Source organism: Centruroides sculpturatus, unplaced genomic scaffold (genome assembly GCF_000671375.1).
Source record: "Centruroides sculpturatus isolate CEXI.00-Female unplaced genomic scaffold, Cexi_2.0 scaffold248, whole genome shotgun sequence".
NCBI lineage: Eukaryota > Metazoa > Arthropoda > Arachnida > Scorpiones > Buthidae > Centruroides > Centruroides sculpturatus.
This window is the reverse complement of record NW_019384437.1, coordinates 298,557-313,791: the sequence shown is the minus strand read 5'-3', so window position 1 is coordinate 313,791 and position 15,235 is coordinate 298,557. Positions and strand designations below refer to the sequence as shown.

The 15,235-nt window shown below is 30.9% G+C and overlaps 1 protein-coding gene across 1 annotated transcript in view; it reads right to left on the bottom strand.

The window, feature by feature from the left end:
* Positions 1–15,235, bottom strand: part of LOC111619973 (kinesin-like protein KIF11) — a 35,753-nt gene that overhangs the window by 6,455 nt on the left and 14,063 nt on the right. The window contains exons 6-18 of the mRNA XM_023361806.1: positions 10,533–10,748; positions 10,381–10,447; positions 10,232–10,310; positions 9,959–10,151; positions 7,475–7,563; positions 7,297–7,384; positions 7,092–7,226; positions 6,920–7,015; positions 6,621–6,828; positions 2,822–2,994; positions 2,618–2,746; positions 2,355–2,522; positions 2,093–2,191 (exon numbers count right to left, since the gene is read on the bottom strand). Of these exons, the coding sequence (XP_023217574.1) occupies positions 2,093–2,191; positions 2,355–2,522; positions 2,618–2,746; positions 2,822–2,994; positions 6,621–6,828; positions 6,920–7,015; positions 7,092–7,226; positions 7,297–7,384; positions 7,475–7,563; positions 9,959–10,151; positions 10,232–10,310; positions 10,381–10,447; positions 10,533–10,748 (1,740 nt within the window). The remainder of the gene's footprint in view (positions 1–2,092; positions 2,192–2,354; positions 2,523–2,617; positions 2,747–2,821; positions 2,995–6,620; positions 6,829–6,919; positions 7,016–7,091; positions 7,227–7,296; positions 7,385–7,474; positions 7,564–9,958; positions 10,152–10,231; positions 10,311–10,380; positions 10,448–10,532; positions 10,749–15,235) is intronic.

Here is a 15,235-nt window from a genome sequence, read left to right as displayed (position 1 = left end):
ATAATAATTAATATTAATAATAATAATATAGTTTTTTAATATTTTAAAACAAATGTAATAACATTAAAATAGTGATATCAATATATCTGTATGGTAAAGTTCACACAAAAACTATGTGCATCCTAAGCAAAACAAGCTGTAATTGAAAGCCTGTTAAAAAAATCATTTTAATTAAAATTCCAGGTTTTGATTATTAAAAAACAAATTCTTTCTTAAAATAACAAGCATATCAATTGTAGTCACAGCTCAGGTTGCTCGCAAAAGATGGGGACTAAAATCCAAAGCTGTTAGCATCATCTATGATCTTATTTTTACACCCATCATCACTTACGCTAGTGGCAGCTGGGGCTGGGCCGCCAATAAAGTTCATCTGCACAGGAAGTTGATATCATCACAGCGTAAAGCCCTAATCCTAATCTCCGGGGCCTACAAAACTACACCAAATCATAGTCTACAGATTATTGCCCATAAGCCACCCATTACCAATATCATTCAAGCCAGCTACAAGCTCTGGAAACTCAAAACTGGGCATGACATCAGCATTGATACCTACAACATTCCTGCTGCTAACTATGAAAGTATGAATCCATTCATCGACATCACCCCTCCGTATATCAATAGTTACATTAGCACCGACATGCCCAGCAACCCTGACTTGGAGATTTATACAGACGGCTCAGGCCTTAATGGGAACATCGGTTGCACCTTCATTGTGCTAAGGGAAAATCATGAGATCCATCATCAAATGTACAGACTCGACGACTTATGCAGCATTTTCCAGGCCGAACTTGTGGCCATTCACATGGCCATAGACTGGTCTGAGCAGCACTGCACAAATAAGCAGATTGCTATCCTTACTGATTGCCAGTCCGCCATTAAACTCATTAACAGTAGACAGCTACATCCACTCTCTACTACAATCAAGAAACTCACTTACAACTCCACCAACAACTACTGCATCAGCTGGGTTCGCGGGCATCAAGGCACTACCGGTAACGAAAGAGCAGACCAGCTGGCGAAGGATGCCGCCACCAACGATAACACGCTTGAATCCATTTACCATAAGATCAGCCATAAAAAAATCAAAAATCTCCTATATACTGAAGTTCTTCATCACTGGCAAAATTCCTGGCACCTCAATCATAGCAACCAGACCCATCACTTCATTCCTAACGTTATTGATCACTATAGTTACACTTGGATTTGCAACAACTCTCAAGTCACACAGTTTATAACTGGTCACGGAAAATTCTCCAATTATCTGCACAAGTTCATGGGGAAACACTCTCCCCTCTGTGCCATCTGCAAGGAAGTGGCACCATTATCTATACAGATGCATCTGCCTCACAAAAGAACGACTAGAAATCGAACTAACGGCAAAGAAAATTAATATCTCTTGGCCATGTCAGCAGCAGGAACTACTTAAGCACAAGGAACTTTTTCCCACCTTCCTCAACCTAGTGCTCGCCTACGAATGCATAGCACCAATCACCACACGCGAGTAGTTCTACTTCTTCTAATTTCTTCTTTCTCATCGTCTCTGCCTTTGCTCTGGACTGCTGTATACGTATACTTACGCTACTTCTCGTGACAACTTACACATTTAAGCTCCTTGCTGCTTTGCAGCATTTCCTTCGTTGTACCGCACCTTATTCTCCAACTAGCTCAACACCTTCCTGGGCTCCATTTTTATTAAGACGCGTGTCATTATTCTGTTACATCTCGTTTTACATCCAAACCACATTTTTCGGGTATCTCTGTATAACCATATTCTGTCAGCAACGATTGTATTTATGTTGTATTACTATCTACCTCTACTCCTGTAAACAACTGTAATTATTGTATCTGGCTGGAATTTAGATGTATCAATACTCGTAGATAACGTTATTTTCTATGTATAACACCTTATTTTACCTCTGTTACTTCTGTAATTCATGTATTGCAAACAAGCTGTACTATACTTTTTTATGTTTCCACACCTGGCAGTGTATTGCGGCACCGGAAATGTACTTATTTTGTATATAATAAACGATATTGACTGACTGACTGTAGTCACATCAGCATTTGTGCATTTCTTTCATTTGTAACTTACCTGTGGTGAAGATTCGTCGACTTTTATTTTAAAATTCACAACAGTTTCATTCAGATAATTAACTATCTCTTCAAGTTCAACAGATTTCTTTTCATATTCCTGTATAAAGCAATATTAAATTAAATGATCATCTTTAAGTACTCTCAAAATATTATCAGCAAACAATTTATTATTTAATCTAATGTTTTCAGCTGTCTAAACTGCTATTTTCAGGATATCATCATCATAATCTAACCCAGAATATTAAATAACCAATACTTACTTGTAGGATACCTGCATAAGTATCTGCAATATATTGTGCACTTTCTGAGCACTCAACCAATTGCTTTGTCATTTCTTCATTCATACAATGAAATAATTTTTCAAAATTATTTATTTCTTCATTAAATTTATTGACGTATTGCTTGATTAATACTTCTTGTTGATCTTTCTATCAAAATAATCAAAAATTTTACACTTAATTTTAAAATTTAAATTTTTAAAGAAAGAACATGATTGAAATATTATGTATAATATAAATCACACCTCTTTACATATCAATTCTCTTAAGTTGCACATATCATTTTCCATTAGTTGATGAGTATTAATTATTTCTCCAAATAAAGGCATCAATTCATTTGAGATAGAATTGTTGCAATGGTTTACTGCACTCTCCTATAAAATTAATTTATCTATTTATTAATGAAACAGATATTCTTGTTAATTAAAAAATTTAATAAACTTTCAAACCATTAGTTCTTGTGCTGCCATTACAACTTCTTCTGACCATTTCTCCCTAAATTTCCCCTGTTCTATCCATTGATTGCTTAATTTTTTAATAAGATCTGAATGCTTAGCAATAAAAGATGCCATCATTTTTGACAAGGAAACTGAATTTTCTTCATACAGTTTTAATGTTTTAGCTGAAATACATTAATAGATTTATATCTAAACATCTTATGCTATTTTAAAATCAGTAAATTTAGTTTAAACTTAACTAAGATTTGTTTTTAGGAAAAATTTTCAATTGCTTCTCTTTTGCATTAAAAACATTCACATATGCTGTCTGTACATAATAAATTATCTGATTTTTAATTTAAATTACAAATTAATTTAGCTCATTTTGTTTGAAAACAGACAATGCAAAATGCATTAAAGTTGTTTAAACCAAATATGTGCATTTGTATTATATGTTTGGAAGCAGGCCAACTACTTAGTTTTTTCACACAAACAAAATTGTGATAAGACATAATCCAATCTATTTTTAAGATGAGAGAATTATCCATTAATTTTAGATATATTGTCTTGAGTTCAAAAATAAACTAATCCTCAAAAAATTTTTTATTTTCAAGAATATATTTTAGATTTATTGCTTTTTATGTTTATCATATGTTAAATTTAAACAGTAAACATAAAAAACGATTTTAAAAAAATACAAAGGTTTTGATTGAAAATATTTAAATTGCATTACAAAAAAATGCTTATTTGCAAATACTATTGAGTTGTAAAGTTAAAAATTTATTAACTTTTTGTATTATTGGTATTAAATTAATATCTAAATTTGAAAAACTAAAAAGAATTTTCAAATTTAGATCTTAATTTAATACCAATAATACAAAAAGTTAGTAAATTTTTAACTTTACAACTCAATACTATTTGCAAATATGCATTTTTTTGTAACTAAATTTAAATATTTTCAATTGAAACCTTTGTATTTAAATTTTAAAAAGAATTTTAAAATTTAGATATTAATTTAGTGCCAAACTATACAAGAACCATAGCAAAAATGATTAATAGTAAATATAAAAATAATGAGCATAATGAGCTAGAGAAATACGATGTAGAGAAATATAATATATGATTTGCAGTTGTTCTCATAAAAAAAAAGATATATTGGTGAAACCAGAAGAAAATTAAAGACAAGAATTAAAGAACATATACAGTAGACCCCCCTATAACGCTTAGATACGTTCCACGCTAACCGAAAATTACGTTGTAGGAATGATTAAATACGTGAGCCAATCGCAGCCCGATAGGTGGGAACTTTACGGACTAAGGCTGTACGAAAGGTTTTCTACTATAAAATTAACCGATTCTAGACTAATTCCACTCAACATTTCCAAAATACGTATAATTTTTTGGGAATAATCTGTATAAACTATGCTATAAACAAAAAATTGTAGGATTACTTACACCGTTCGACTACGCCGTTGCTTAAAGCTGGTTTTCATCGCGGAACAGCACACGAAACGACGGCCGCAATTTCTGATAACGAATTTTTGGCAGAAAAATAACTTGACCTTTGGAGACATCATTAATATAAATAATTTTTATGGACGTTGAATAAGAAGTGTTTCTTTCACAAGAAATGTATAAAATTAGTGCTGTATTAGACTTACGGTACCTAATTTACATACTGTGCAGACGATAATAAACTCAACTTACTAGCCTAAAATCTCCGTAGCGTGTTGCCAGGCGGCAGAAAGCATATATATAATTATAATAAAGTTACAATAAATTAAGTTAATATATAATTATATATACAGTACCTAATTTATATATAATTAATATATAATTATATGTACAGTACCTAATTTATATATAATTTATATATAATACTAAACAGACGATAGCAAACTCAATTTAGCCGCTCCGTAGCGTGGCGCAGGGTCGGAGGAAAGTAGTTCGGCTGCTCATCCACTATTGGTCCAGACTCTATCAATCTTGTCGCGAAACGACGTTATAGGAGGTACGTTATACAAAAGTTGCTACAATTTTTTCGCTACGTTATAGGAATTGTCGTTATAGGAACATACGTTATAGGGGGAGTCGACTGTATATGCCATCAAAAACAATTTAATATCATCAGTGGTACTACATTGCAATATCAAAGATTGTGAAATTTTAGAAAATAGTGTCAATAGTATTCTGACAGAAAACAATCAATTAAAAAGAAGATGACAAGAACACACAGAAATTCTGAAAGTACACGAAGACGTTAGAATAAATAACAACGTGGGACTGAAGCTACATGAGGGGTGGAGTGACATCATTTCACATAACCTTAAAAACGATGCTGAACAGATGAAGTAAAAGTTGCACCATATTGTACAATGAAAATTCTAACAAGGCAGTTTGCCTCACACTGTCTTATGGATTTGTTTTATTTAAAGGTCTGAAAACCAATTATTTTAATAATCGTAAGTTCACGGTTTAATTTTCCCTTCCTTTTTTTGGTTTTAATATATTTAACAATATTTTATTATTAATAGTGGAACTGTCTATCAGAATTTGGAAAATGTGAAAAAAGACATTTACTGGTTTCAAATAATGATATATATATATATATATCACATCATCATAAAAAATTTTTATGCTTGATATTTTCATATATGGTGTTGTATTAACTATTATGAATACAGTGCACTGTATTCACAATACAGTATCAAAAATTCCTTCGTATTGGTTAACTATTCCCGTTATAATTGTATTATGCTAAGGTGGTACTATGTGTTATAAGCTGATGAGGGGTCTTTGACCCGAAATGTATGCTTTCCTAAATTTGATTGTGATTATTAAAAGCTAATTTTTTGTAAAAAATCTAATCTATTTTTCCAGGCGGCCTTTATGTGATAAGCCCTCCAAATTGTTAAAACCTTATCTATTAGGTTATCTAACTATCTAAATCTGTTATTGCAGTCATAAATCCTAACACTTGAGAACTCCAATATCAGAAACCTCTGTTTACAGTGCAATAAACATTTCCAATTACCAAAGGCTAATAATTTTATTACATGTTTCCAATCTGAGACTTGATAATTGCAGCCAGGTGGTCTGAAGTTCATTAAAAATGCTTTTATATGCACAGTATTATATTTTTATACAAATATGAATAAAACATCTTCTATCACTAAAATATTTATTCTATAATAGTTTGTAGTTTTATCAAATTGGCTGCAAATCTTGATAATCCGGAAATGACATCCTAACTGCATAGAGCAGAGTTTGTGGGTTTTAGATGGTTTTAGATTTTTTAATTTGCAATATTCTGCTTAAAAATCGTGTTAGATTTTATCCGTTTTTATCACAAACATATCAGTGTTTATCATTGTTGACTTTATATTATTGTGTTTTAAAAATTCATAAATAAATAAAAATGAGATATTTTGAGCGTTTTTTCGATAAAGGCTTTAAAAACACAATATAATATTCACCTAACACCACAAAAACACCAATAAAACTATAATTTTTACAAAATACATGAATAAAAACGTTGTACAGGGAAGAACCGTGTGCCTAGTATTGAGAGATGACGCCTCAGGGGAAGTCAGGGTTCTAGCAGGGTGAACACTAGTAAACATAAATACTCAAATATAATGAGATATTCAATCATTATTGCTAATTATATGTGAGGGGACAGTTTTGTGGTCTATACAAAAAGTTCTACTCAATCTAGAATGATGAAATTTGTTGACATCATCGATGATGTCAGACAGAGGAAAAATCAATTTTACCCAATTAAAGATGCAATAAATAAACATTAACTTACTAATTGAATCATGCAATTTCTGATTATTTTCAGTCTGTTTTTCAGACAGCTCTAACAAATGACCTTCTAAAGATCTAATGCTTTGTTGGAATTTATTTCTAAACATCATTGTATGTTGTTCATTTGCAATTTCCACTGAATGTTTTCTATCTAGTTTTGCATGTAAAGCATTTACATCTCCTGTACTTTCATCTGCAACTTCAATCAGCTGCAATATATAAAATCAATTTTAATTAAATCTATTAAGTATACAATTTTAAAGTTTTGATTAAGTATAAATTTTAAAGTTACTCAAATACCTTCTGTGCATGAGAGACAAGCTGTTTTTCTGTTTTAGCTCTTTGTTCAGCTAAATATTGTTGTTCTGCCTTTTCAATTTCTGTTTTATTTAATTTCTATAAACAATCATTAAAAGTTTTTAAATCATTAAGCATTAAAACTATTTGTTAAAACAATTTAAAATTTTTATACCTCTTCTGTGTTTTTCAGCTTCTGTGTAGTTACAGTTAATTCACCTTCTTTTTCTTCAAGATCTTTATTACACTTTTCAAGTTCACTTGCTTTTTGTACTAGATGTTCTTGAGTTTCAATAAATAAAGCATTCACCTTAAATAAAATATAAGTAAGTATCAATATTCAAACTTCACATTTGAACATGATATTTTACAAAACTTGCCTTTTCCATTTGTTCTTTTAGTGCTTCTATTTCTGACACCAACTCTTTGATTGATTCAGATTTTCTACTTAATTCGTGCTGCATATTTCTGTAAATAAAAACAAATTAATTGATGTAACTAATCAAAATAACAACTTGTCTATGCATCCAAAATTGAAATTCTTTTACAATAACTTACTCATAATTTGTAGCATCAACAAATATGCCATTGCGCTCTCTTGCTGCAGCTAAATCTCTTCGTAATCTCTCTATTTCTTGTGTATATTCCTAATAAAATAAAAATTTTATTGAATATATTAGTTTAATTTTCACAATAATAATAAAATAAAACATTTCAAAAACACTTAATATAACTGATTTTTATAGCACGATCTCAGTAGAAAGCTGCAACATGATGTAACACTATACATTTTGTCTTAATGATTGATACTGATATCATGCTATATATATAAAATGATATACAAGGTCTGTTCAAAAAGTATCGGACCTTTGGTCGGCAAAAATAAATTTATTGATTTTGATATACAAAATCCTAATCCCCTTCAAAGTAGTCTCCTTGGTAGTGTATACACTTCTCCCAGCATTCCTGCCATTGCTGGAAACACTGCTGGAACGCATCTTTTGGAATGACCATCAGCCGGTCCGTCACATTCCGCGCGATGTCTTCTCTCGACTAAAATCGGGTTCCTTTTAGCAGCATTTTCAGCTTGGGAAATAGCCAAAGGTCACACGGAGCCATGTGGGGAGAGTACGGAGCGTGACGAACCACAGGAGTGTTGTGTTTGGCAACGAAAGCCTGAATCAGATGCGCAGAATGGGCGGATGCGTTATCATGATGGAGCTGCCAAGTTTTGATCGACCACAGATCCGGTCGTTTGTGTCGCACTGTATCGGAAAGACGACGAAGGACCTCCTGGTAGTACTCCTTTGCGATGGTTTGGCCTTGTGGTGCGTACTCACGACACACCACCCCACGAGAATCAAAAAAACTGTCAACATGACCTTTGATATTGCTGCGGACCTGCCGCGCTTTTTTTGGTCTCGAGGATCGTCCCAGAAAGCCTGCTGAATCTTGCGAATGGTTTACACTTGGGTATCGCCAAGGTTTTTGGCAAAATTTGATGTAATATTGCTGCTCACGTTCTTCAGTCATTTTCCAGCTTAGTGGAATCCAATGAGAGCGCACTACATGACCTCACTCATAGGCCGATGCAGGCGGGAAAAAATTCAGGGCTGTGCATGACTGTCCCCTCCACAACTCCACCGAAGGAGGCCTGTCGCGCATCATTGGTTTACGTGGAAAAAAATAAGGTCCGATACTTTTTGAACAGACCTTGTATAGAATATGAAATAATTTTTTAAAAATCATCTATTGCATCTTCTTGTAAATTAAATTTCAATGCAGCATTTGCTTTGTTGATAGAATTTGCATGCAACAAAAGTTTATTCTTGTTAATATAAGTAAAACCATTTCAATAATTTATCTATTGTGATCTGTATGCCAATTTTAAAATAAATTATCAGTTTTACATACTAATTTAAATGCAAAAAAACTAATCAAATATCAATGCGTTGCTGTGAAACACAAAAATATACTTTAAATAAAACATGAATGCATAAAATTTAAATGTCGAAAATTTATGAGGAAAAAATAATAATTAAAATATCAATTTTTTTTTGTCTATTCTAGTTTTAGAGAGAAGGGGAAAAGTTAATATAAGTTGAATGCTAATTAGTTTCATTCATGTCAGCAGTTAAACTGATCAGATTAAATTTACAATTTTTTTCCTGCATTTTTCCTACTTACCAGGAGAGACCACAAACTTCAGATCATGGATTTTAATGAAACTTATGTACATTAATCTACATAAAAAAATAAGTAGACACATGTCCAAGCGTTTTGCCAATGGGCCTTACTTAAAAAAGAAATTAAATGGAAAAACTTGTTAAACTCATAAGAATCATGCTTATAATCATATGAAAGTACACAATTCATTGTTAATACTGCTGCATTATGTAGAATTACTACAATCCTACATAATGCAGCTATATTAATGATAAAAACAATGATCATCATAGAAACAAGTGAAACATATTTTCAGCAACATGTATACAGCACAAAAGCTGATAGAAATCAAATTTGGCTAATATTTTCAAATACAAATCTTTCAGCAGTTAATCTTGCAGAAAATCAAGCATATTTGATCATGTTTGCAAAAGCAGTGGCTATTAAGTGGTAGTACTCAACCAAATGAATTTTAATTTTGTCTTCTTGAGATGCCACACATTTTTTGTTTAACACTTTATTTGCATTCTGTATTTTTCCATTAATTTCTTGACTTAACCAAAAAAATAAGCATTACAAGGTTGACAAAACAGTATGGAAGGATTATTTCTGTAGGCAGAACATTCATCATCATTATTGGTGAAAGTCTACTCACATATTTAATTTTGGTAGTTAATTTCTCAATAAAGAAGACCCATTGACAAACCCTCAAACACATGATTACTTTTTTACATGGATTAACCTATAAAGTTGTTTAAAATCCTTGATGTGAAGTTAATAGTTTCTCCTTGTTAGTACTTAGATGATGATCTAAATGAGTTTGAATATAAAAATTATTTTGCATAAGAAATATATAAACAATATATGAACAATTACTTTTAGTAATGCTTGTTTTGTCATCTTCTGATTAATTTCTGGACAGTTAGTGATCTTTTTGGCACGATGAGCATAGTCCAAAGTGCTCAATGTTTCTTCTACATTGCTTTGAGCTGGAGAAATGGTAGCTATAATTGACGTTTTAGTGCGACCTCCAAGAGAGTCTTGAAGAAGCCGGGTGAGTTTGCTCTCTCTGAAAATAAATTTATTCAAATGTTAATTTTTGTTTTGTATTGATAAATTAAAACAAAAATAAATAAAAAGACATTTTACCGATAAGGAATGTGAGGAGCCTTCTCAACTAAAGAAGTGATAACTCTTCCAAGTGTCAGAAGACTTTGATTGATATTTCCTGTAAATAAAATGAAGATAATTTTTAGGAATAATCAACAATTTAACTTTAGTCAAATTTACATTCATACCTGCTTCTCGTGCACGTCCATCTATTGCACCAGATCGGCCTATATTTTCACTACCAGCCAAATCAACCTGTATAATGTGTGTTAAATGTTTTTAACATTTACTTGTATTAAAATATTTTTAGACCATTTTTAAAAATAAAAATATATCATACAAGATTAAGCTTTCCAGTTTTAAGTAATTCATCACCATTAGTAGTAGTTTCTTTAACATGCATTGTAATGGAAAATACAGTGTGACTACGACTAGAAGTAGCATTGAGCATAGTAGCAGCTGTTTTTCGTTTAGCCGATCCTCTTTCCAAAATTTTATAAACTTCATTTCTTGAATGAACAGATATTTCTTCTAATCCTTGAATTACAACAGAACCCTATGAAATAACATCAAAAAATAAGTTTGATTTTCTACTGATATATATATATTTATACTTTTAAATATCTACAAAATTATAAAATTAAATCAGTTTAAACTAATAAAATTTATAGAATACATTATCATAATTTTTATGCAAGACAAATAATATTCAAGAAAATAAATACCAGAAACAGTATTTTTAAGTATATTTTTAATAAAATCTGTATATAACCTGTATTAAATGTACAGTATATGTGTGTCTAAAATTAATTACAAATTAAAATGTGATCGACAATGTAATTTTTTGTCCCACTGTATATGGAATAAAAATCATATTTCTATAAAAGCATGTATGCAAAAAATATGATAATAATATTTGGACATAAAAATTTTGCTTGCTAACAAAACTGTTTTTGATTTAATAACAAAAAATATCTTTTCAATTTTATCATACTGATTTATGTCTCCAGATATAAATCTTAGAAACTTGTTCACATATTTTTACTTCAAAACTTTTATATATTGTTTAGAATAAATAATGTTATTCAATAATGTCAAAAATAAAAAATGAAATATCCTTTAAATACTTGTGTCGTAAGATCAAAAAGAAAAAAACATAATTTTGTTTTATGATATCTACAAGGGTAGTTTAACTTCTGTCCAGAATTTCAGTAATGACCAACTATATGTGCTACATAGTCGTACAGGTAACCCCCGTATAACACGGTAGTTACGTTCCAAAAAATTGCCGTGTTATACGAAACAAAGAACTAATACGAAAAGGAGGGTTAGGTTCCAAAAATTAAAAAACATATTAGTATATTTTCATAATTAAGATAAATATCTTCATTAAATGTTTTTAAGTGATACATATTAATATGAAATTAAACAATGTTCATCATCACTAAAAACACTATTAATTAACCGAGTGTGTTTTCTTTTTGGCAAGTTATCCTTATCCTCTGAGCATTTTTCTGCATTATCCTCAGATCCATGCTTTACCTTTTGCAAAATGTATGTAATTTTAGATTGCTTGCTTCTAGTTAAAAGGTCTTTATAAATTTCCTTATATGGTGCTAAGCACTTATGAAGAATAAAGCAAGTATGGAATAAGGTAAAAACATTCGGCAACATCAGAAGCAGAAGTGTCGCGATCTGGCAATATTGAAACAAGTTTCGAGAAGGACCACGTGTATCGACAGAAGGCGAGAAGAGAAAATTTACATACTTAAGTACTAATAGTTCACGAAAATAATAATTTTTGTGAACTATTATTACTTAAGTATGTAAAAATTTATTACATTTCCTGTTGTACGAGGGTTTTACCCAATTCTCGAACCGTGTCAGAGTGAATCCGTGCTATAAAAGTACCGTGTTATACGGGGGATGGTACCAATTCTCAAACCGTGTTAGAGCGAATCCGTGCTATAGAAGTGCCGTGTTATACGGGGGTTACCTGTAATTTATGTTTATGTTTATTTTTCTAGGTATTCCTCCCTCTCCACATGCTGACACTTCTCTTGTCATTTTGCTAATAATGTTATGCCTGCAGAATAGAAGTCTTTTGATTGATTTCAGAGTATGGCCCAGTACACAGTGGAGGTAATCAACTAACTTTGTTGGAAAATTCTGGACCAATCAACCTACAGTCCAGATCTGTCACATTATAATTGCCTGTTCGGTCCTTTGAAGGAAATTTTAGAAAACAAGAGCTTCATTCAGAGTGCTAAAGTCTCTCTAAGTTTGGAGTTCATAATGCAGTAGAGCTCTTACAGTGATGTCACAGCCACTGCATTATAAACTGCATCAAAAAATTTCTATTCTGCAGGCTATCATTGCCAAAACAACAGACATGTCAGCATGTGGAAATGATGTACTGTGCCTAAAGGAAAAAAATATAAATTATGACTATATTAACATGTACAGTTTCATCACCATTACTGAAATTCACTCTTATATAATTTTCAAATTTTTTAGATGAGATTATTTATTTGATAATCTTTAATGAAAGAAGGAAAACATCTTTCATTAAAATATTTCATTTTAAGTAAATTTTTCTTTATGTTCCTTTTCAGATTTTAATTGTTTTCATTTCTTATATTGTAAACTTTTTATTCATTATTTTGTTTATTATTCATTCAAGATATACCAAGATATACATTTGTGTTTGTAATATTCTAACAAACATGGAAATTAGCATTGCTTATTTTTGTGGATATTGTATGGCAGATTCTTTATAATTTATAAGAGTACATAAATATTCTGAACTCACTTTTGTATTAAACTATTTAATGCAACAATTATGTTTTCTAATGTAGTCAGTGTGTTTGTAATATTTTTTATTTAAAAATTCAGTTTTCTTAAATTCAAAACTATGTTGTTGTAAGGTTTATTGACTGTGTGCGATTGTCAAGACAATCGTGTGTGAGCATGAAATTAACATTGAGACAAGTTTACCACCTTTACCTGTTTAGTAAAAATGTTTAAAGGTTTTCTTACAAATATCTCTGTGTCTGTCGACACAAATTTACAAGGATAGTCTGGTAAAGTCACAAATATTCCCAAATGTGTCTTCTTCAGTTCCTCATTATGGTCGGCAGATTCGATGGCCCAGGAGCACACTGTAGCTTGGAAAAGGATAGCATTTGTCATAAAAATAAAACTTGAAGAGCACAAAAAACTCTGAGAGATTGAACACCTCTTGGAGATAGATGAAAGGTCAAACAGCAAATTTTTATGACAAAACAAAAGGTTTGGAACAAAGAACATCATGTCCTTGAAACGCATGTTTATATAAGTTTCCCCCCTCGATTTTGCACTCCGATTGGACTCCCCTTTTTGAATTTTTCAATTTGAAACCTTTCAGGAGAGGTCAATTTCACAACTAAACCAAATGCCAGTTCGTCTAAAATTTCTGTGACTTTGATATTCTCCTTGCAATTCAAATCCTCTGTTTTCTGTTTTGTTGGGAAGAACTTTTATTGTTTAAGCTAGACTTTAAGTCTTGCTTTGTTTAATTAACTTGGCCAAGTTTACATAGCATTACAAAAAACTCTGTTCTTTAGGCCCCCCAAAAAATTTTTCCCCCAATTTTTGGATACTTTTTAGGTCTCCAAATTTTTTCAAAAATTTTTACCCATGCGAAAAAATTTTATCGCAATTTTAATCAACCTTTAATGACACGCAATTAACGCTTAATTGTTTTTTAATGCGATTTTTTAATCAAAATTAATTAATCGTTCTAAAGTTGTAGTGCACGGATTTGACTTCAGTAAAGTTATTTAAAGCTACTTTCTGATGTCAAAAACGACCTCCAATAGTTTTTTAATTTTTTTAATTAATAAATAAGTTTAATTAAATCGGGGGGGTCAGAAATCGCAATTAAAATTTTAATTTTTTAAAAATATTTAAAAATATACTGCCAGCTAGTATTCACCCTACTTTAAACTCTTGTCCTCCCGAGACGTCTATGAGAATGTCCCGGGAAATCCGACACCAGATGTTCTCAAGATCATCCAGCTGTAAATACAATGACTCATCGGTGTCAAATTTCACAGAAAGGCGAGACAAAGGAAGTTAAACTTTGAAGCCTTTTCTTCAAAATTAATGCATTTCTTTAGTTTTTTTTTTTCAGTTTTAATTATTTTTTATGTTTAATTATAATTAATTAAAAATTGATCGGGAATCAAGCGGTTAATTCTGAAAGGTGAGAACTTAACTCGCTGGATTTTCATCATTCAAAAATTTCATGTTATTTAATGGAACAAAGAAAAATATTGTATACCCTATTTCCTCAATTAAATGCAGGGTTTCTTATCTTGCAATAGCAGAAAAATGGATTCAAATTAAAAGAAATATTTTAATTCCTTGTAAATTTTCCAAACTATCAAAACCACATATTGACTGTATTTATGGATTATAGCTACAAAATTTTAAATAATTACTGTTTTCATAGTTAATCTGATCTAGCTTCTCCCAATTCATTATTATATTGCCATTCATGTCTACTTTGATGTAGAAATCAAGAGCTTGACTATTAACTTCTGATTCAAATTCACCACCTGTTTCCAATCTGAGATTTTATTATCCTTCAGTTGATAAGATCTCAACTTATGAACTTGGCTGTAACTTTTCCATGCTCAATTTTTGACAGTATTTATAATTTTACTTACAAAAATATTCCCATAAACCTTGAAATCAAAAGAGATAACTGATTCTAGACAATTTGAAGAAGCAGAATTTTAATTAAATGCCTTACCTGCCACTCTAAACTACATTATTCTACACAGTGCAGTATTTCAATATGTTTCACATGCTTTTCAATCTGGGGTTTATAAAAAAGATTGAGAAAAACTGGACTATGGCTAGAACCCTAGTCCAATTTTTCTCTACCTTCTTTATAATCAAAGAAATACAGTATTTATATGCTTTATTTGAAAGAACACAAAAATTTAAAGCTGTAATTGTTTTATTCAAAGTCTCTTTGAAGAAATCTGTTACTGA